The sequence below is a fragment of the Anticarsia gemmatalis genome, chromosome 23 (assembly GCF_050436995.1).
Source record: "Anticarsia gemmatalis isolate Benzon Research Colony breed Stoneville strain chromosome 23, ilAntGemm2 primary, whole genome shotgun sequence".
Lineage (NCBI taxonomy): Eukaryota > Metazoa > Arthropoda > Insecta > Lepidoptera > Erebidae > Anticarsia > Anticarsia gemmatalis.
In genome coordinates, this window is record NC_134767.1 from 415,530 (window position 1) to 439,445 (window position 23,916).

The 23,916-nt window shown below is 34.6% G+C and overlaps 1 protein-coding gene across 2 annotated transcripts; it reads right to left on the reverse strand.

Moving 5' to 3' along the window:
* Positions 1-142: 142 nt before the first annotated feature.
* On the reverse strand, positions 143-11,857 carry LOC142983226 (uncharacterized). Of its 2 annotated transcripts, XM_076130132.1 has the most exons (7): positions 8,123-11,857; positions 6,616-6,827; positions 5,844-6,051; positions 3,477-3,589; positions 1,873-2,051; positions 1,306-1,415; positions 143-925 (listed from the first exon to the last, which is right to left on the reverse strand). In XM_076130132.1, the coding sequence occupies exons 1-7, from the start codon at positions 11,829-11,831 to the stop codon at positions 627-629; spliced, it is 4,830 nt and encodes a 1,609-aa protein (XP_075986247.1). In that variant the 5' UTR covers positions 11,832-11,857; the 3' UTR covers positions 143-626. The 2 variants fall into 2 exon arrangements, with proteins under 2 accessions (XP_075986247.1, XP_075986248.1); XM_076130133.1 differs by lacking the exons at positions 143-925; positions 1,306-1,415 and having other exon boundaries at positions 2,021-2,069.
* Positions 11,858-23,916: the final 12,059 nt, after the last annotated feature.

Consider the following 23,916-nt stretch of genomic DNA (forward strand, 5'->3'; position numbering starts at 1 on the left):
GGAAGCCGACTCCAACATAGTTGGAAGAAGGCTAAACTCATAAATATTTTTAAGGCAGATTGTGGCTAAATGTAGCCGCAAGCTATCTACTGTTAAAATATATGCATAATTTTCATGAAGTAGTGGAAGAATAAAACACATATTCATTCATACTCTTTATTAAAACAGCTCACACACATTAAAACGAATATACACAGTAAAACAATAAGTAATTTTACATTACTAATTAATAAACAAACAATACCAACATTTTTTTCAAGTATTTTCGAAAATTATCAACGCAAAGTTTATAAAAGACTAGGGACTGGTATTACTACAATACTTAAGTATAATAAAAAACAAAATTATTTTGAGGAACTCCTATCGCAGTCTCTTTCAAAAGATAATAGCACTTGTGAAAAGTTGGACATTCAAAATGGTGACTGCAGATAGAATCTTGTAGATATAATTATAACCATGATTTATGTGTCAATATTTGACTTAAATGAGAAATGTTAACTTACTCCCGACACTCGAATTAGATTAACATTGAATCGGATCCAATACCAGCTGAATATTTTGTCGAAAATTTACACTTTACCGTAGCAATTACTCAACAGGAGAAAAGTTTCTAACAATATCATCTTCTAGCCACAAATAACAGCAAAACAATAATTCTTAAACAACAAAGGCATTTCGTCATCAGAGATAAAGTTCCTATCAGGTCTGACACTCGCAAAGTTATTATACTTAGGTTCTGATATAAAATTGTAGGCAGTTTCCGAACACTGCTTGATTCTGATGCAGTCTTTGTGGAGTTCCGTGATGGTGTACCCTGTGATGAGGAAGGGGATCTTCTGCTTTAAGATGATGTTCACTGTCGATGGCCACGAGTCTTTGCCGTTGTATATTGAAGATCTTTGGATTGAGGGGTTGAAGGCACACACTGGAAAAATGAAAAAGATTTTTCTTTGTTTTATCAAAAAAAATCATTTTTAATTACTATAAATGGAACGGTGTTTATGGAGGTCGAGCTGATTGATCTATTGATAACATAAAAGCCTTATTCTAACTCTAAGCTGATACAAAGAATTAGTTATAAGAAATACGAATATGTGATGCAATGACGGTCTTACCAGCTTACCTGTATCAGCATGTCTCTGCCTTTGTTGAAGTGAATTTCTTTTGTTCGGGAATTTAGAAGCCTTCTAATGTTCATTATAATCATTGTTATTTACTATCGCCATTCTGAAACTATTGTCTATGTGTTTTTGTAGAGTATAATTTAAATGTATAGTTAGTGATGACTACAATTACTTTACGAACCTATATCAGGCACGACGAACTCCTCACTGGCTTTGTAGTCGGAGTAATTTCTTTTATCTTGAAAGTTGAACACCACGCGTCGCTTGCTCTGACGACAATTCTCGCACATTCTGAATAAAAAATGATTACTTACCCCCGGATACTAAAGTACATTTAGCGGTAGTTTATTTATTCAATAGCGTTTAAGCTCATATAAAAAAAACGCTATTGAATAGACAAATTACCGTTAAAAGTAGTCAGAAACCGGGGGTTAGACTATGATAGAGAGAAAAGTAAAGGTTATTACTAGTACTTATTTCAATAACAACAAATATAAGAAAGCGCGGCGCTTCTTTCACCCGAGGGATCATATTAAAAATAGCGTAATACCTATTCATATTATTTTTAAATCGTTGTCTAAAATAATAATCTATCGAGCACTAAAACTTTTGAAATAATATACGATTAATCAAATTCTATAATCCACAGCTACTTAGTAATTCTCAAATTATCTAATTAAATAAGAAAACTATCATCAAGGCCTGCCACGGGTTAGATGATCGCATTAATATATCTTGAAATCCTCACTTGACTCTCCCAAGCAGATCCAGCGGCAGACTCGAAGGGTTCAGGTTATAGTTGACGAGCACCACCCTGAGCTCCTGCAGCCCAGGGTACAGGTGGAGGAAGAACACCTCCCACTTGTTCAGAGCGTCTGCTTCAAACTGCAGCTCGGCTCCCACCACGTGGATTGTGAATGTGGACTTCTGAAGTAATTAAACTAACTATAATTCGACAATTTAGTAGAGAGCCTTGTATACAAGATTCGCGGCTAACGGAGGCCTGTCTGATACGGCTACTTTACAAAATCAAATCATTTATTAATTCAGGTCAAATGGTGACATTTATGATAGTCTTTATTTTGGAACTACACATCATTTCAATCCAGAAAAATCGTGATGCCAAGGCTCTCTACTAAGTTGACAAACTACAATAAACTAAATTTACTTAGTTCTATTTCATGAGATAAAAATAAGCCTATGTACTAATCTAGAATATAAACTATCTGTGTACTAAACTTCATCAAAATCCGTGCAGCAGTTTTGCCAAGATTAAGTAATGAACATATAACTAAGAACATCATCGTTGTAGTTGGTAGTAATAGTTTACAAGCTACCTCGATAGATGGCGTTGTGCAGTTTTTCTGAATCGCGCTATGGTTTCGTTACCGCGGCTAGCATATAAGCTTCACTGCTATGTTATAACCTCGAAAATTCTGACAACTATAAAGTATTTTTAGAAAATTCTATCAGTGTAAAAGCTGTTAGAATTTAGAAAATTAATTATAAGTTTAAGTAAAACTATTAAGGAAATGATTATCTTTGTAATCTATAAGTATAAATATAGCTTGCTACTCTACCTTTTTGAGGCTATGAATTTATATATTTGATTCCATTGTTATTATTGAAAATTATTCATTTACCAAAATAAACTAGCATAATAGGTTAAGTAATTAGTACTTTAAATTTACTTAAGTATTTATTATTAGTACCTATACAAATATGTGAGAAACTAATATAATCTTTAAAGAGAGCGCCTGACAGAATATAATGGCAATATGTTGCTTCAAACAAAATTTTAGTTTCCTCAATCTGCACTAGATGGCATTAGCTGTCCACTGTAGAGGCGAGCTCTACAATATTTTTGCGCATTTTGTTAATGTAATCCACATCTTCATTTAGTTTTAGGATTTAAATGTAAATTTTACCTACAATTCATTTGTTCAACACAGCTTAAGAAGACCCCCAAAATTCATAATTTCGTATCTGTTTTTTTTTTACACCAACTAACGCATATGACTGCTAACAAAATTTCATTTTTACTCAGCCTGTAAATATATTAAATATTATTTAATTTTAGTTCCTAAACTCTCGAGAGGAGCGTGGCTTTATTAACAACAGCCGTGCGAATATATCTCTGAGGTTAAGCTACTCTTGCCGAGGTTGTTCTATGGATGGGTGACCATCCATTCACAACACACATTCCGACCTCCTCCGTGTTTCGAAAGGCACGTTAAATTGTGGGTCCCGGCTGTCATTACGATTATGTTTAAAAACTTTTTTATAATAAATAATATATATTACAAAACTGTCTTTATTATCTAAAACTCTATCTTTATAATTAAAACATACCTTATATCCGTTTGTCTGTCCGTTCTTGTTCCTGCACATCTGGTAGCAGTAGGCGGTGGTGAGCGGCGCCGTGGCGATCTGTGTTAGCGCAGCGTATTGTATGTCGTTCATATCTGTGTGTAACATACAAACATAATAATGTATAATTATTATCTATCGAAAAGTATAAAAAGACTGCTTCTGGCGACTGCCGATCGTGAATTGGTTCGATTCCCAGTTCGGTCGAAATAGTATTGGTTTTTTCTAATTTATATCAGAATATTTTTCAATAGGTGCCCGGTATATGTCAATGGGCTCGCAATCAATTTCATGGGACTAACAATACTACTAACATTATGTATTAGCCATCATTCTTCTTCTTGTCGTATGTGTGGTCAATCTAGTGTCAAAGTAGTTCAAGCCGCCCGAAAGGCCTTTGACATGGCTTAATGACTGTTATCTTAGTAGACAACAACCGGGACCGACTTTTTACGTGCCCTCCGAAGCACGAAGACGCCCAGCTCAAATACCGCTATGCGGTCACCCATCTATAGAATGACTGCGCCAACGATTGCTTCACTTCACCCACAGATCGTTGTCAGACCGGTGAGCGCAACTGGCTACGGGAACCTCAAATCTAATAATAGGTATATGTATATTATCCATTGTTTGACATTATAACATTGTAAGAAATATTGACATTTAAATAGAGCAAGCTCTGAGTTTTTTGCCGTTTCTTCTCACGAGCAACCAGCTTTTCCGAAACCGTCTAAAAATATTATATATGATTATTTCATATATTTCTTTGTACGAAGTTTAAATAAAAGATATTTTTAATTTCAATTTGCTATTTCATTTTCTGGACCGCCGCTAGGCCCCCTTACCATCACTAAACAAGTAACGCTAAAATACAATGTACCCATTCCGTTTGAAGTCTAGTGCTTTTGACGTGAGCTCTGTGCTGACCCTCAGCGGATTACAAGCTTGATGTTACTCAACAAAGCTTTTATCGGACGGACAGACGTCTCGTGTTCGTAATTGTATATTAAGCATCACCCTAGTGTTTATACAGCGTGTTGTTTTTTATGTGAAGTTGGTTTTATAATATTTTAGCTAGTCAATTTTGCAAACGTTGTATTTCTGAAGATATATTATGTGTATTAATACAGTAATATTTCGTATCTCATATTTTAGATGAATTTATCAGTTGAAATCCTAAATGAAAGCTTGCGATGTATTTTTTCTTGAATATCCTTTGCTGTCACTAATTAATATAGCTTAGCAATAGTCTGTACTGTCCTCAAACACGAGCTCTCACCTTCTATCTCGTTCAATGATTTTGTTTTTATTTTCATTCAATTTTTTTAGTTGCAGCAATTACTTCTATGTAGGCTTGTTTTTATCACATAAGATCAAATGTAGACATATAACGAAATACATATGTATTTCAAAGCACTGCTACGTACACCTTCGAACATAACGCGAAGAGTTTTATAAAAATAAACACACTACAACGTAATTTTAGTTTCTAAAAATTGCAAAAATTTAGTCTCTTGTGAGTCCATCCTGTATATTTTTTTAGGTCAGCATAGGGTTGCATGTATTCACCCCTATCTCATAGAATTAAATTGTGTTTTTAATCAATGCAACCCTTTTTCATTTCGACAACGTCATTTGCAATCATTGTGAGGGGTACTCGAAAAATAAGTAATATTACTGATTACTAACAAGACACTGCATATCATAAAATAAAGTCCTCTGTTGCATTTGTTTGTTTGGACGCAATAAACTCAAAAACTAGTAAACACATACCAATTTATAAACTTTTACATAGCGAACTTGGAGTTTTAGTTTTACTCGTTTAATTACAAATTACAAGTTTTAGTGATAAAAATTGCTAGTTTTTTAAGAAATTCTTAAAAAACTAGCTATTTTTATCACTAAAACTTGTAAAACTATAAAATCTTAACTATCCATGCAACTTCAGCTGTCATCTTCAAAATTTTGCTTTTAGGACGAAACAATAACACCAAATTACATTTAACTTAGCAGGAGGTAGGATAGGTTCTCGATTTCTCTTCATAAATATAATTTCGTAGCGTTAAGAGTTATAAGTATATGAATCTTAGTATCGTGAAGTAAGAAATGCCGCATATGTGGTTAATTCGAATCCCACTTGGAACAAAATTAAATACTTGTGTGAAGAGCACGAGTATCTATTCTGAGCCTGGTTGTTAATTTATCTATATATGTATATATTAAGAAGTATATAGGTATGTTTATCAGTTATTTGGCTACCACAGTACAAGCTCTACTTAGTTTGGAATCAAACAACCGTGTGTGAAATGCGCGTGTGAAATGTCTATTATTATTTTCAAAGCGTCTCACCGATTTTCTCCTCATACATAGCAGCTAGCACTTCATTGATCTTGTCCGGTATCTGGTACTGTCCCTGCATCACCTTGGTCGGTATCTTCGGCTCCAACCGTCCTTTGGTCTGCTGGTAGCATACCAGCTTCTGATACAGGCTGTAGGACTTGCACCAGCGAGCGTGGGAGTTTGGCAAGTGGTCTGGGTTGTCCGTGCAGAAAGATATCTGAAAGAGTAATGTAAAAAATAGACTAAGATTTTGGCCAACTAATAACTAGGCTAGCATAGAACATAGCATAAGCTCCCTGATGTCAAATTTTAAGCTTGTATTGTTTTTTAATGAATAAATAAAGAAAATGTAGTGATAAGAAAATCATGCCTATGTCTATGTCCTAGTCTATGCTCTGTAGTGGGACAGTAATGGGTTAAATAAAAAATCTTACTAGAAATGTATATCTAGATGTAATGTATTTTGTTTTTTATAACAAAATGAGCCAATTCCAGTATGGAAAAAGGTCGAGAAAAATATGATGCATATTGCAAAAATATTCAATTATGCTATTCTCAATATTCAACAAAAGCATAAGTAGCGTGTAAATTTAAAAGAAACAATACATTTTCAATTTCATCCTAAATTCTCAAAATAGAAAAATGAAGGTAAATATTACTATTTCCTTGCGATTCTTCTTCTTATCATATGATTAGTGGTCAACCTAGTGTCAAAGTTGTTGCCCCCATGCGATAGTCTTAAGCTAAAAACCTGTAATACAACAAAAAGTTTTTCCATTACCTGTCCACACCCCTGGCAGTCAGTAAGTTTCTGTTGCCGCCACTCCCTGCACGGCACATGGGCACATATCCTGGGGTACAGCAGCGCCTCCTGCTCCCAGGGTCCTAGTCTTCGCTTGAGGATCTTCTCGCAGGAGACGATCATCTGCATTCGGATCAGTCTGTAGTCGTAACCGGTCAAGTTCTTCGCGTCAGCATAGATGTGCTTTTGATCTGAGAAAAAATATACTTTTGTATTTCATCTCCTGGTAGTGTTGTTTTGGTCCTTTATATTTTCTCATATGCTCCTGCATTTAATAAAAGGTAGTTGCTTTACTATCTTATCTTATTTTAGGGGTGTGGGTGCCAGCTAATAGCTGACTGTCACTTCGACCACTGTTGATCATTTGTCCCCTCCTCTGCTACTCTATACGTTTGGGGGCAAAGCAAAACTTAACACCTTTGTTATGCTACCCATCAGTAGCAGTCTACAATATTTTGGTTTGGGGTATGTGGAATAATGTGCATCCTAGAAGATCCATTGTTCCTTCCTAAAGCATCACATTCGCACAGTATATGCTGCACAAAATACGAAAAATAAATACATTAAAAATCGTTAAGATGCATGACAACGATATACAAAGTACAGTTATTCTTGACCTATTACTCAGTGGAGTCGTAAGTAGAGAGAAACATAAATCTATCCCACTCATGACTCCTGAATTAGCTCAGAGGATAATACAATACTTCCTGAAATATCTTCACACATACATACATATATGTATGTACTTGTAATTATTTTGTAATTATTATGACTAAGAATACGGCTATGACTACACTGAATAGTATTTCGGGGAGATCTTAATGTTGCAAATTAAATTTGTAATTTTTTAAGTATATAAAATTGTCGTAATTATGTCATGTTTTCGCCGCTGAAAAGCGTGTTGCTCGTCAAAAGCAACGGCATGAAACTTAGGCTTCGCTCTTTTTATATGCCGAAATCATTTTACATGCGAGTATCAGCATACAATTGAAATTATACTAAAATGTTATGTCATTTGATCATATTATAAACTATTGAAGTTTATGGTTTCGAAAATATGATTATCTTCCTACTGCCAAAAAAACAACTGCATAATTTTCGATTAATTAGTTTTTGCACAGACAATAAATTCATACATAGGCAATGAACACATAGGGTAATAAACCTGATGAATATTTTTTTTTACATTGGCACATAATTGACGTTTAGTCTATATCGCTGATTGTTGGGAGCTCCTCGCATGATCAATTATTATTTATTGTTTCAACCACATTGTAAATCTTTTGGCGATTAAAAAGAGTGGCCGTGAGTTTCTTACTAACTCTTCTCATAATACTCTACCCCCTTTCCGAGCTAGTGGTAGATTCAGTCATTGTAACGATTATCATAAGTGTACAATTTTTAACCTTAATGAATAAATGATTTGATTTTGAATCTTTCAAGCGAACGAAGCCACCGAAAAAATCTTGTTAATAAAAAAACTCACCTTTCAAATGTCCAAGAGTGGAGACAGCGAAACACAGCGCCTGATGCTGCGGCCAGTCTTCATCTTTGTGTTTGATCCCGCAGTAGAACACCAAGTTACAATAACAGCAAGCCACTCGCGTCCCCCCTACATCCTTCTTACAAACTTGGCAACAACTTTGAAGAAAAACTTTACGAAAACTATACTTGTAAACAAAATCTTCATTGTCACTCAAAACTAGATTCAGATCCTTCATTTTATTCATCGTCTGTGTATTCTTCGAAGGTTTCCTTTCAACATCAACCGCGTCTTTTATCTTAACTTTAGCCGTTATTTCATTAGGTATTTTATCTTTTTCTTTCTTATAGTCCCTTTTACTCGATTGCACAGGAATGTCGGGGTGGCCTAACAAGTTTTTTGGCGGCGAAACGTGGGATTTCTCTTCATCCGGTGCTATTATATTAATCTTCGGGTTTGTTTGCTCTTGAGATTCTTTGACGATCATTTCAAAAGTTTTATTAACGTCGTCTACACTAGATGTTAAGGCATCTTCGAAATTTTCTATTGGTTCATAGTCCATGTCGGTGAATAAATCTTTTTCTGTTACTTGGTCTGTGTTACTTGCTTGTTGCTTTCCTTTTTCTTTAGTCTCTTTTGAATCAGATTTTTTGTCAGTTTTGGAGTCAGTCTTTTCGTCTTTCTTTGTTTCCTGTGTAGATTGTTGAGTAGATTGTGATGTAGAAGTCTGAGGGCTTGAAGTAGCTTGAGCAGTAGTTCTTGAGTCTTGCTTTCCTTTCTTCTTCTTGTTTCTTGAAGGTGCTGTGGCTGTATCTTTTCTTGCAGGACAGACAGGTGGTTCTTGTTCTTTTACTTCCTTCGGTTTTGGTTCATCTTTCTTTTCAGTAATTACTTCCTCGGCCTTCTTTTCTTCTGCCGGTGGAATGGGTGTTGGTTCCTTAACTATATGCTGTTCAGTAAGTTTGCTAGTTTCGGTGGTCATAGCAGCATCTAAGACTTTCTCTGCAGCAGCCATTGATAGTGGTTCGATTTTAGTCTCAACAATAGGTGTTAATTCTTTAACTGCTTTCGGTTTTTCAACAATTTTGCTATCAATCTTGGCTTCTACAACAGTGGGTTTAGGCTTAGTATCCTTCACTGGAGATGGTTTGATGTCAAAAGATAATAGTAGTTCCTCAATTTGTTTACTTTCCTGAACTATTCTAGCACTCTTTTCGACAGGTTTTTCAATTTTAGATTTTTCTGCATCTGATATTTCCATTATTTTTTCTTGATCATCTTTCTTTTGAATAACATCACTTGCAGCTGTTGGCACATTTCCTTCAGCCTTAGTTAGTGCTTCTTCAAACTGTTTTTCAACAACATCTTCACTCTTTTCCATAGCAGTCAATTCGGCTAAAGATCTTTCAATAGACAGTCTTAGTTCCTCCATGTCTTGGTTGACTTCCATCATTTTTGATTTTATATCTGTTTTTTCTTCCTTGGCTGGACTAGGTTCTTTCCTTTCAAGATTTTGAGGTTCTGGAGTTTTTAGCTTTTCTTGAGATTTACGCTCAGGTGGAACTACTTGTACAGGGAATATTTCTCTGATAACAGTAGTATTGTTGTTATCATCAAGTAACTGTTGACTTGAAGCCCGTGGATATGTTATATCTGGCACTGGATCTGAAGAACATGCTTCAGGTTCGTCAGCTTTTATACTACTTATTTCAATAGCGTACATCTTAGTTATGTTTGAAGCATCAATTTTATCTGCCATTTCTTTTGTATTATCTGTCTTTGGTAATTCTTCTTCTACAGGTTTTACTGTCTCTTCAGGTTTTGGTGTCGTTTCAGCCTTTTTTGGTGGTTTAGGAGACTTTTTCCTCTTTTTATTAGTCTTCGTTTCAAATTTCAGATTGTCTTCAGATTTCTCCGGTATTAGACATTCCATTTGAATGTCCAATTTCTCTTCAGTAATTTCAGGTGTGAGAAGAATATGTTCTGGTACTGGTGTATATGCTCTAGGTTCAACAACTGGCTCGTTAATTGACATTTGTGCTACAACAACAGGTTCGCTGATTGGTTCATCTTCTACAGCAGGCATTTCACTTGAAGCAATTACAGGTTGTTCTTTAACATCTACAATTTCAGTAACAATAGGCTGTTCTTTCATTTTTTCATCAGACTTAACTTCAATCGGCTTCATTTCAGTAGGTTTAGTCTCAGTTATATTAACATCAAATTCAACTCTCGGCTCTACAACTTCAAAACTCACATCAGGTGTCTTAGGTACTTTGAGGCCTTTCTTCTTCTTTTTACTCGTTCCTTTATCAGGTATATTTAAAGATTCAAAATCTAACAAATCTTTACCTTCATCTGTAGCAACAGGAACTACAGGAACTTCAATAGGCGCGTCTATTTTAGTTTCTACACTTACAGGTTGTATTTCAGTAGTTGGTACTTCAGTCGGTATTGCAGGACTTTCTAATGTTATCAAAGATGGAGCGTCTGGTTTGATTTCTTCGGCAGCTCGCGTTTCTTGAGGAGTCTCAGTTGCTTGGTTCTCTGACTCTCCTTTATCGTGTTTACCTTTGCGTTTCTTTTCAACAGGTTTTGCGATTTTAGCTTTGGGTTTAGGGCTCGCTTCTCCGACTATAGGTTCAGATTTTTCTAATGTCTCGGCTGGGATAGGGATTTCTTCTTTGATAATAGTATCTGCAGGTAAGTCTTTTTCTACTGGTAAAGGTGTGTCTGTAGCAGGTTTGTCAAGTACAGGTCCAGTTTCTTCCGGTTTGGGAATGTTTTTCTTGTCTTTTTTATTCTTTTTCTTACTTTTACCTTCCGGTGGTGATTGTTGAGTCTCAACTTCTACTGAAGGTACTACGGGAGTTGTTGCTTTTTCTTCTTGAGGTAGTATTTGTTCAGGTTTTGTTTCAATTTCAGCCTTTACTTCTTCAACAGGGAGTATACTGATGTCAATATTTTCTTCTGCTTTTATTTCGGAAGGTTCTTCTTTCGCTTCAATTAACTTCTGGAACGCAGAAGTACAGGAAATCTCTTCTTTGTCAGACTTCTCTGAATCGTTACGTTTCTTCTTTTTATTTTTCTTTTTGGATTGTTTTACCTCCGGTTCTACAGGTTCTTGTGGAACGATTGGTTCTGGAAGCACAGTAGGCTCTGGTTGCACAATTGTAGCTTGTTTAGATTCTTCTACTATTGCTGGTTCTTTTATGACGTCACCAGCTTGTGTAGTCATTTCAGGCTCAGATAAAGTAGGTTCTTCACCCTTTTGTTCAGCATTTTTCTTCTTGTTCTTTTTCTTACGCGCTGTCGCTGTCACGATGGCAGCATCCATTGGTTCCGCTTCCACTACCAAAGTATCATCTTTCTTCTCCTCTACAACTGGCTGTGGCGCAGTCTCTTTTGCAGGTTCTTCTAGATTATCATCAAAATCATCATCTTTGCCTTTTTTCTTCTTACCTCTGTTGCGTTTAGGTTTCTTAGGAGTTTCTTCATCTTTGGTATCAACTGGTGGTTTTAAAACTTCACTCACAATCTCAGGAACACGCTCTTCCTTCACACTTTGAACTTTTTCTTCCACATTTTCAACAACTTCACTTGTTTTAACCACATTTTCTTTTTCAACACCTGTATCTTCAATTTTTTCAGGTTCCTGTACAACTGTAGGATTAGGTACTTTCCCTTTTTTATTTTTACCCTTTTTATTCATATTTAACACAAACCGCGACTAACTATTACGGGGAAATCTGAGTGACTGAGGTTCTAAATACAGATTTTATCTGACCGACATGTTGGGCCGCATTTCTCGTTGAAAATGTCCACGTGCAAAATTACTAAATGTCAAATGGAGATCGCCATTGAAACATTAACCCTATAGTATTGTATTCTAGGTTTATTCTTGCTTGTTTGTATGTGTAATATGTGCATCGCTGTAGACATAAGGAAGCGACTGGTGCCAACTGCAGCGCTTATACGAGCTATAAATATGTCGAACACATTTGTATCGATTTTCAATACGATTGATGTATCGAAGTCTTTCTTTACAATGTTGAATAATTACACTTATTTTTCTTTTTGATTTGTTGTTGTTTTTATAATAAATTAATGGCTACTTATTGCTAATAGACGAGAGTCTTGTTATTTTAGTTTCTAATAATACGAGTCATACTTCAAAGTTGAAGAATTCGAAAAAAAATATTTGTCGATATTTGTAAAAATACTAGCTGATTCAGTAGATGTAGCGTTCTACCTGGAATCGGAGCCCATCCGGCAATATTTTCGTCAGCTTCAACAATTGTTCACATAACCTCAACAAACACACTTTTTACATTATATACACTAAAACTGTGTTCTATCTATTGGCAATCCGCATGAAAATCCATTACGTAGATTAAGGGTTTATCGCGAGTAACCAGACAGACAGACGCGGCGAGGGGACATTGTTTTATGATATGTATCGTTCGATTAAATCAAACCTTTAGATAATTCTTGTATTTAATTATAATCGACCGACCCATCTTTAATATGACTTCGTCTACATTACTTAACCACGCTGATCATCATCCACTCCAAAAGCACTTCAACAGTGTCATAATAATATTATTCAAGATTACAATTAATTTTAAACGAATTACAACAGACTCTTGACCTATACATAATTGGGGCTGTCAAAAACTTGTTTTGTTTTCAAAACTGGCTGTCAAACAAAAACTCATTGTTATATTTTACACTAGCTGACCCGCGCAACTTCGCTTGCGTCACATAAGAGAGAATGGGTCAAAATTTTTCCCGTTTCTGAAACATTTTTTACTGGTACTCTGCTCCTATTGGTAGTAGCGTGATGATATATAACTTATAACCTTCCTCGATAAATGGGCTATCTAACACTGAAAGAATTTTTCAAATCGGACCAGTAGTTCCTGAGATTAGCGCGTTCAAACAAACAATCAAACAAACTCTTCAGCTTTATAATATTAGTATAGATATTATTATTGTATATGAAAAACTTTCATATTGTTATCTCGTCACGATCTATGGTTGACCTAGATAAATCTTTTACGGCTGTATGACTGAGAACAACTGTCATATGGCACGGGGCTTTTTTGAATTAAAATAATATGAAAAAAAATATCTAACCATAGGAAAATATACCTTAAAGATTCAGACATGAAGTTGACATTACAATGTTCGAATGTGAGTGAAAAACAAATTTATTTATGCTGTTTGTAAAATGATGATCAAATGATTTTGATTGTTATTGCTATAGAAATAAGATTCAATTGTGATTTCAGTAGTTTATTATAAAGTTTGTTGCCAATTCGCCCCTTTTTTATATGCTAATGAAAGGCAGACAACCCTAACTTAATAGTCTCGGAGCTGGGGTCACTTTTATACAAGTTTTACACGTGGCACCGCTTGCGTTTTGTAATAAAATAGTAATGAAGTCGTGTTCATGAATTTATACATACTAAGTAGGTTTTTAATATGTAAATATAGTTAATAAATGTTGAAAACTAATAGAGGACAAGTTTTGAGACCGTTATTGTTGGAATTACGATATTTTGTTTGAAATAAAAAGGGGAGGAATGCTCTTTTGCAAAATAAAATCTTTTTAGTAAACAAAGATTTAAATACATTTACTGCTAAAATATCGAATTATATCTTCATTAAAGTTTTCTAACATTGGTATACTGAAAAACTGATGAAGAAGCAATTAGTTTTCTTTTATAGAACAGCTCTTGGACAAAAAGATTAGTAAAGCAGTTAAGCCAAGACCCTAGATTGTAATTGTTTGATCTGAGTGTCTGCATCAATCGATCACTTTACCGATCCCTTAGACTGAAATAGTTATTGTAAACTCTAACATTATATTATTACTAGCTGACCCGGCAAACGTTGTTGTGCCATTAAAAAAAAAGTGTCACTTAGGGGTATGAAAAATAGATGTTGGCCGATTCTCAGTCCTACTCAATATGCTCACAAAATTTCATGAGAATCGGTCAAGCCGTTTCGGAGGAGTACGGCAATGAAAACTGTGACGCTAGAATTTTATATATGTATAAGATTATACAAATGTCTATTTCGTACTTTCATACTTATCTAATCATAATCGTAGCAGTCTAGTGTACGTTTCTAAAATTCCATACTCGCAACAATATTCCATTATATCATTACCCAATCCTCTCACCCTATCACAATCCAAAATTTCGTAACACCAAGACGGTAAAACTTTTTGTCCTTTTCGCAGTCGACTCCTGGTCTAAATATACTGTGTGCGAGTGAGACAACAAACAACTGTAACTAATTACTACACAAGTGCGAAAGAGAGGGTAGATATTAGCTAATTGTGATGCGTGACAAATAAGCATGGAGTGTGATTTATTATTTTATTCTCTTTTCGCAGCTGTCGTTGTTTCTTTTATTATTTTATTTGCTAAGTGCATTAGTGTTGATATATTTTATGGATTATCTTTGTAAAGGGAGGTAAAGGGTTGTAAAATTATTTAATCGGTTACTTTAGTGTTTGTATTCTTACTGCAGTTCAATATCTTGATAGAGAGTAAAAAATATTTTTTAAAAATTAAAAACAGTTTCGATTAGTATTTTGTGTATAAGCATTATTAAATAAACAAGTACCAAATGTATCGGTTGTTCGAAAAGTAATTTAGTTTTTTGTGGAAATGAAAGACGTTTTCGAGCTTCGAGGATAAACCCAGGCCTTTCCAGTGGTCATAAAGTGTTAGATACATCAAATTCAATTCTGATCCACGAAAAACGAAATGACTTTCCGAACAACCTAACAATAACGCAAAGATCTAGTAATTCACATCAAATAGTATACGTAACAATCCTTCCCAATAAGAGATATAGAGTGTGTCTTGGGGATTTTTCAAAAATACGAAAATAAACCCTTAGATTTATCGTCTTTTTTAACCGACTTATTGAAAGAAAATTAAGTATTTTATTGTTTGAATACATTTTATTTCCAAATTACAGAAGCATGTTGCTCATTACCGAAAATTTAAAGCATATTGTAAGAGCTACAGTTAATTAATCATAAATAAAACAGACTCCTCTTCCATACGTGGGCGCCTCAAGCCCGTGCACACATGTCATGCCCCCCACTGGCACACTGCACCATTGCATAATGGCAAGTGACGTCATTTTATGCTTCTTTTACTTATTCTATAACACAGGTTGTGCTTTGTTCTTTCACACAAAATTTGTCCATGTAATATTTATTCGTAAGCTTATAAAATTGAGAGGAAATTCCCATTATAGTTCATTTCAATTTGACAGCGAGTTATATTTATAAAATTAATGTTGCTGACTGTTGATCATCAGGTCTCAGGTTCCATTCCCGGGTTGAGTACTTTTGGTCTTTTCTTATTTATATTTCAGTATTTCTCAATAGTAGCTTGAAGTTTGATATTGTTCCCGGTAAATGGCAATAGGAACCTCTTGCCATTTACCGGCTGGTTCACGGCAAAACGTGTGTGTTTTACATACTTCTACCTGCATCTTCGGGTATAACAGGCGTGATATTATGTTTGTATGTAAAGAATATAGAAGAATTGGGGACCTTAACTTGGCGACGGATAAAGCAGCTGAATTAGCCAAGTTCTGGTCAACAATTATTTAGGTAATATCATGGTGAGTCGTTTACAACACTACAGAAGGAGAATTATAGAAAAAGTATGAAAAAATCAAAAGTATTTTTTTATGAAACAAAGACAATATTTGAAAAGAAAGCAAAAATAAATATCTCTTGACATAGAAACTAGATAAGTTAGCAACAAATCAATACTATCATATTGTGTTCAGACAACTCGTATCAGTTTTTATGCCAAATATTTTATTTGTTTTGGCAACTGTTATTGAGATATATATCACGATTGTGCCCACGATAGATCTAGTTATGTGAGAGTTTTCTTTATAAAATACTGGCTAACCCACGCAGCCTCGCGCACGAATTATCTTTGCATTTTTTCTCTCCAAAAGAACTGTCTTAAAACCAATTTTACAAAATTAGTCCACCCAGTAAAAAGTTATGAGGTAACAAATAGTAAAAAAAACAGTCGAATTGAGAATCCTTACCTTACCTACCTTACCTTTTTCTGAAGTCGGTTAAAACAATAAGTCGAAACGGTTGAGCTGTTGCGGTTGAGTTTAGTGCTTTTTGTATTTTTTTTTATATCTAAAATAAATAATATAAATAAATTTAACCCATTAATGTCCCACTGCTGGGCAAGGGTCTCCTCCCGTAATGAGGGAGGGGTTAGGCCTTGAGTCCACCACGCTGGCCAAGTGCGGGTTGGGGACTTTGCATGCCCTCAATAAATGTTTTAAACAAATTTTAGGCATGCAAGGTTTCCTCACGATGTTTTCCTTCACCGTTGGAGCATGTGATAATTATTTCTAATACACACATAACTTCGAAAAGTCATTGGTGTGTTGCCTCGGGTTCGAACCTGTGACCACTTGCGTGGGAGGTGTCAACTTATACCACTCGGCTATCACTGCAAGCAATCTAAGATAATAATATCAATATGTAGGTATTGTTAAAGATTCGGTTATGTATTCAATATAACGTGTTAAATATGTCATATAATAATCGCTTCCGATAAGCGAAGTTAAAAGTATCTTTATAGTGTGGTCTGGCTTTCTTATACGTATAATTTCAGCCGTTGCTTTGCTGGTATGCTATTTTTTCATTATAGAGTACTTTATGACAATTTCTTTTGCACCTGAAACGCTTTTTAAACATTTTAATACCCGTGAAATCAATATCATAATAAATATAAATATTGAAGTTTTTAATTCCTAGAATTTGATTGAAAAATATAGCCAAATTGAACTTTATTCTGAGTGCGGTAAAAATCCTCTATCTGATTTCTAGACAATACACATTTACGAACCGATGAAAATTGACAGGATGATAAATTATACCCCTATCTTACAAAGACGAACAACAGCTAGTGGTAATTTTATTTCATCTAAGAATCGATTTTTCAATGCCAAGAAAAATAATCGCCATTTATCAAAAACATGATCATTTAGCATTAAATATAGTCATCAGACTATAGAAACCTAGTCCATACATAATCTATACAATTTAAACAATAATATGATACAATTCACAAACTTAACAAATCTTAAAAACCGTAGCCGTAGCAGAAATCAGCTGTGTAGCAGGTAGTTGTAGCACCTACCTCTACGGCGTAGCACTCTTTTACATTTTTCTACCGCACACTTTTGCTGTCTCACTCACGCCGGTTAGTAATTGTATCTTTCCATCTCTTTCTTCGCCTTCCCCGTTTTTCTTTTACCTGTAGAACATGAAATGGAAGTATAGGATAGAATTTTAGAGTCAGGATTTTAAATTCAGTTCGTGTTATCGACATTTTATTTTAGTTTAGTGGACTAATGTTACATTGAAAAGTTGTCCGAGATTTAGATTATTTCTATAAATTGTCCCTTCACTTAAGTAGTATACACATGCATAATATCACACCTGTAACACCCGAAGAAGTAGGCAAAGGTGTATGAAACACACCCACGTTTTGCTATATAAAATGATAGTAACATGTTACTATTGAAAAATATTGTAACAAAGTTCAGTACGCGTTACCATATTTTTTCAAATTCAAATTCAAAATTATTTATTGCATCGTTCAGAATTCTTATTTATAATTAAGTTTCACATATTTGGCCGTCACACGGCATGCAATATTGAATCTGGGGGCACGGAAGTGCCCCCGCAAGTCGAGCAAAAAAAAAGCGGCACGGCCGTAACATCCTTTTCTCGAAGCAATTCGGGCTATTTTTGACACCCCTATAATTTCGTAGTGGATAAAACAAGAAGCCTGGATTTTCAGCAACTAATCAGTCATTGTATAAACACGGTATATTTAAAATTTCAGTCAATTTGAACCAGTAGTTTAAGAATGACCACTTGTTAAAATTTTGAATTTTGTCACTCACTGATTCACTGACTCACTGACTCACCGATCATCAAAAGTCTAAGGTACTTCTAGCAGACTTAGAAGCTTAAAATTTAGAATACAAATAGGGTTTAGTGTCTTAATCATGGGAAAATTTCAATATTTTCTAATTTCGGTCAAGTTTTCTAAATACACTAACTGCAACAATAACTTTGTAATCCCATATAAATGTATAAGATTACAAGGTTACATTTGCAGTTAATGAATTAAATTATTATTTCTGTAGAAAATAAAATAAATAGGTGTAAATATGTATCTACTATATGAGACATAACGGGAGGGGGTATAGGGTGGGTAAGGGTGTTTAGCCCATGAAACTGAACAACATTCCCATAGGAAAATATGTTGAATTATGAAAAAAATACGGCTTTCCATACAAATTGGACTTATGTTTGCTCTATTCGCTCTACAAAAAGAAGTGAGATGCCATCAAAAACATTCTGTAAAAACCTCAAGTCTCGCCGTAAAAAGTTGTGAGATCTATATAATACCAAGTCGATTAATCTATTTAGTCTCTACTTAAAGGACCTTCTGTCTTAAGTTATTACGTATGTTATTATCATGCCAATTTTAAAAAATTACCTTTAAAACAAATAGATCGACTTGGTCATCGCAAGAAAACACAAATTCGCCATTAACATTTCAGGAGCATTAACTTCTCGTCGTGCTGTGTAGTGTGATACATACTAATAATCAAATCATGCGATGGCCAGGTCGGTCTATTTGTTTTAGAGGTATTTTTTTAAAATTGGCATGATAATAACATACGTAATAACTTAAGACAGAAGGTCCTTTAAGTAGAGACTAAATAGATTAATCGACTTGGTATTATATAGATCTCACAACTTTTTACGGCGAGACTTGAGGTTTTTACAGAATGTTTTTGATGGCATAATATTTTACATGCATTATTTAATTTCATTCAATATAATAATAAGGCACATCATATCTTATTATATATTTCTAAACGTTCTAGTAGCTTAGTGGTTTAAAACAGCTAAATAGTTTTGGATAAAACACACGACACACAGTTAACTATATGAAGCAGATAACATTGGGGGAGAAATCTCGTATATTGATACAAAAATATTGTATTTAACACACAATGTCATTGTTACGTGCCGATCCATTAATGGTCGGCTTAAGTTTGATTCCCGTGCGATATTTCTGTTTGGGACACGGCTTTACAATAATTGTTAGTTTACAAATAATTGATTGAACGACAAAATGGTGGATCAGAATAAAAAAATATATTTAATTTAATTTGTAGTTATTAAGAATCATCGTGCAGTGACTTTAAAATTGAGGGTGTGTGAGAGAGAGAAAAGCATATTTTATATTTTTAATAATATGACTTAAGAATAATTAATTTCAGCCATTATTATAACATATAGGTTGTGCTTGCGATATCCGCGTGACAAGTTTACCCTGTCGTAAAAGAAGAATTTTAACAATTATACCAAATTTTAACTAAATCCGTATCCTACATATTGTGTGTTCATTGGGCAATTCTGCACAGGTAACGGCTAATCAGGCCATGGTAGCAAAGCGACTTGGTCAGTCAATTCCTTATCATACATCAGATAGTCAAAACGCAACGTTAAAATATGATTTTTAAAACAAAAGAATAAGTAAAATCGTATCTAAAACGCCACTTTAATATACCGCTATCCTAAAAAAACTCTTTATAGGTTCTGGTTATTACAAGACTTAGAAAGCTCTAATCATTTAGGTATCCTTAGTGAAATTGGACCCGGTTATAGACCTAAGAAATACCAGGAGTTATGTGTATATAGATGAAGTTATCTACTAAATTATCTAGCACATAGCTTCAGTATTACCTATCTGCTAGATTCATCTCCCACTTATTCTACCTATAAACTAAGAACTCAGAGAAAACTCCACAAAAAATCTACTTTCTACAAAAAACCGATATCAAATCTCTCGCATCGCATTTTACGATGTTCGCACTCGTTATTTAATAACAAACTGATGAACACCTTAACTCTATAAATATAAAGTTCATATTCCTATAAAACTTGATAAACAGGAAATATTAGCTATTACTTTGACCTCACAAGCGAAACTAAACCTTAGCTTTAACGATGTAGAGTTGAAAACGTCCTTGAATAGCAATAGTTCTTTATTCAATAAACTGATTTCCATTTATCTTTGTAATTTCGACTCTAGACGTGTTAGAATAAGGTTGATATTAAGTTGTTGATAAATAAAGGGTGGTTTAGCTACTGATTGTACATTTCCCGGGTTGTCTTTGGGGAGGTTCAACGTGTCCATTGTATTCCTTTATAAATATCAGTTTTGATGTTTGGCCGTAGTTCTTATTTAAGTATTATATTTTTGTAACAATCAGTATAGATCGAGTGTTACCGAGGTTTTTACAAAAATACAAATATCGGGGTTTAAGTAACTAGTTAGTTTACGAAATAATGTTAAATTATGTTGTAATCTTTCAGATTTAGGTTTAGTACGGGCAGGCACTCTTACTTGAGCATGCACCACATTTTTGAATCCGAACGAAATTTCGTAACCAAAAAGCTGTGTTAAAAACGAAAATTCGTTTTTAATAGATCCCCAGCGTAGAATATGGTAGAAAAGATTCTAAAATGTCAATCAATGGATGATCTTATTAACACTAGAGTTCAATCATAACAAAATATCGAAGACGCACTTCCGAGACCCAAAAAACAGTTTCCATCCCTTACCGTATACCACTCAACAGTGAACACTTTCCCACCCTTAGCCCCCACCACCACCGCCAGCCACCCCCACAGAAACGGGTCAACGACATCAGCTGTGCGGCCCGGGAATCGTATTTGCTATACGTACCAACATGTACCGATGTCGAGAGAACTCTGTCATGTACGTTTATACGATTTCGTGTGCAGTTTTTTGTGTATGCGAATAGTTATGTTATAATTGCAGTTGGAGAGATGTATGTTTGTTTGTGTGTATGTTTGTTACTCTGTCACGCTAATATTACGATGTAGATTTTGATATTATTTGGTTTACGGACCGTTGTACGTTATTTTCTTTATTACGCAAATATTACTATTATGGTACGATTATTTATAAACTTTTTTACACAGATTATTGTATGTTTTTAAAACCACCAAAAACCTATGTTACGGATTTAGTTAAAATTTTAGTACAATTGCTAAAATTCTTCTTTTACCAAGGGGAATCTTTTCACGCGGATATCGCAAGCACCTGTTATAATAATGGCTGAAATTAATTATTCTTAAGTAAACTGGTTGCTTTCCGTGTTAAGTATATGTATTACTGAACGTAAGCCTAATCATCTCCTCGGCGTTACTTTAAAAATGTTATATTCTACTAGCTGACCCGCGCAACTTCGCTTGCGTCACATAAGAGAGAATGGGTCATAACTTTCCCATTTTTGTAACATTTTTTTTGGTACTCTGCTCCTATTGGTCGTAGCGTGATGATATATAAACCTATAGCCTTCCTCGATTAATGGGCAATATTTTTCTAATTGGACCTGTAGTTCCCGAGATTAGCGCGTTCAAACAAACAAACAAACTCTTCAGCTTTATAATATTAGTATAGATAGTATAGATTGTACATAAGGTGATACAGGAATGCCAAAAATCTCGGGTTCGATTCCTGGGTCGGAGAAAAAGCTATTGGTCTTATCGAATTTATATATCCAAAATATCTCAATTATAGCCCGGAGTTTGACGTTGTTGCCCGGTGTATGGTAATAAGGCTTGCCTCCTATTATATGGGACTGTCATTGTTAATGGCGAAACGCGGGTGTATTTCACACACATCTCCCTATACCTTCGGGTATAACAAGCATGATATTATGTATGTATGGAGGTAGATATGTATTACATAACCGTACCACGAAAGTACCAATATGTTTTTCTCGCGTTGACTCCTCAGCTAGAAGCGCTACATCTATCTATCGTATGGTTAGTGGTCAACCTAATGTCAAAGTTGTTCAAGCCGCCCGAAAAGCCTTTGACATGGCTTAACGACTGTTATCCTAATTGACAACAACCGGGACCAACTTTTTACGTGCTCTTCGAAGCACGAAGACGCTCAGTTCCAATACCAGTATGCGGTCACCCATCTATAGAATGACCGCGCCAACGGTTGCTTAACCTACAGATCGTTTACCGACCGGTGAGCACAACTGGCTATGAGCGCTTCAAGAAGCGCTACAGACTCTTAATGCTACGATTCAGAACATTGCAGCATTGGTACATATAAAAACTATTTTAAAACTACGTTTAAAGTTTAGTAGTGAAACTAAAACTCACCTAGTTTGTCAATAAAGGTCAATAGTCAGTACAAAACTACATAATCCGTGTAACACACAGCTTTATCACGTAAATTCGGAGGCACGCAACCGAAAATGAATTTCGAAGTCACTGTTACTTTAATTTCTTTACAAATGTACGCGTTTTTATTTCGGGATCGGAATGGATATAATTTAATTATACAGATGTGTACAAATTAAACAATTTACTCTATCACTTATATTGAGAGTCTTAAAAATTAAAATGGTTGTCTACGGAAACGTAAATACTGGAGGTATATTTTTATTTTACACTCAGACAAAAAGCTTATTATTTACTAAACATATTTTCTTTACTTTTTTGACTAGGATTTTCATTCAGAGTTCAAGGGTTACTTCATACAGAGAGCCTTAAGTCCAATGCTAAATTAATTGGAATATTTTAAAAACAATTAATACCTTGATTAATAATGAAAACTGATCTGCAATATATACATTCCTGACTATTATCATTGTATCATAGAAAGTATACGAAAAATCACGCAACATCTTTCTCTGTTGCGGACAAAAGCAATATTAGTTAAATTGTTTTTCTATTGATTTAAGTCAAATATTGGCTACATACTTATGTTAGCTTTTAAAATCGAATTACCGACGAATCAAGAGTACAGGTAAACTGGCGAGAAACTCCTGGCCACTCTTTTTAATCTAGATGGTTTTAACAATATTTCTATTAGGTATAAATCATTGCTGATGTAAGGAGCTGCTACCAACACTAATCGGTCGAAACGTCAAATAATAAATAAAGAATCAAAGCCCATCTTTGTATTATGAGAAGATAATAACTCTACGTTTGAAATAAAAGTTGACAAACGTGCTTTGCACATGTAAAATAGATCAAAATAGCTTTACAAAAGTAATTATCATATAAAATGTATGAAGTTTGACGCCACATCGACTAAGAGTAATGTAGTTCTATATTTTATTCAATGATTACCTGTGTTGTGAAATACTAGCAGTTCTTTTAACTCTTTCAGGTGAGGCTTAAAGGCTTGTGGTAGTTATAGGTCTATATTAGAAAAGTAGTAGATTATTTAAACTCACTTCCCTTTAATTATCAGTCGGTTGAATAGCTTAATGGTCAACACGTTAAAATTAAGGGATCATGCATTTTATTCAAGGAGGTTTATCATTTATCAGGGAGGCTAACTAGCCTCCAATTTCAAATAGTTATTTGAAAGCCACTATGCTGTGTATTGTTTTCTCTCTTAGATTATAGTGATTAACACGTTATCTCAATGCAGCAATGTAGTGAATAGTGACCATCAATTTGACATACACTTGTAGGTAATCGACTATGATACGTGATACTCATTCAGGTTTGTCTGACGTTCAGCACAAATAGCAACTTTAAATCGTCACGTAAGTAGCGAAGTAAAATTAGATTTACAGTCATTTATTTTAACGCTAAGTTCAAAAGTTGTGATAGCTAAAAATATCCCACC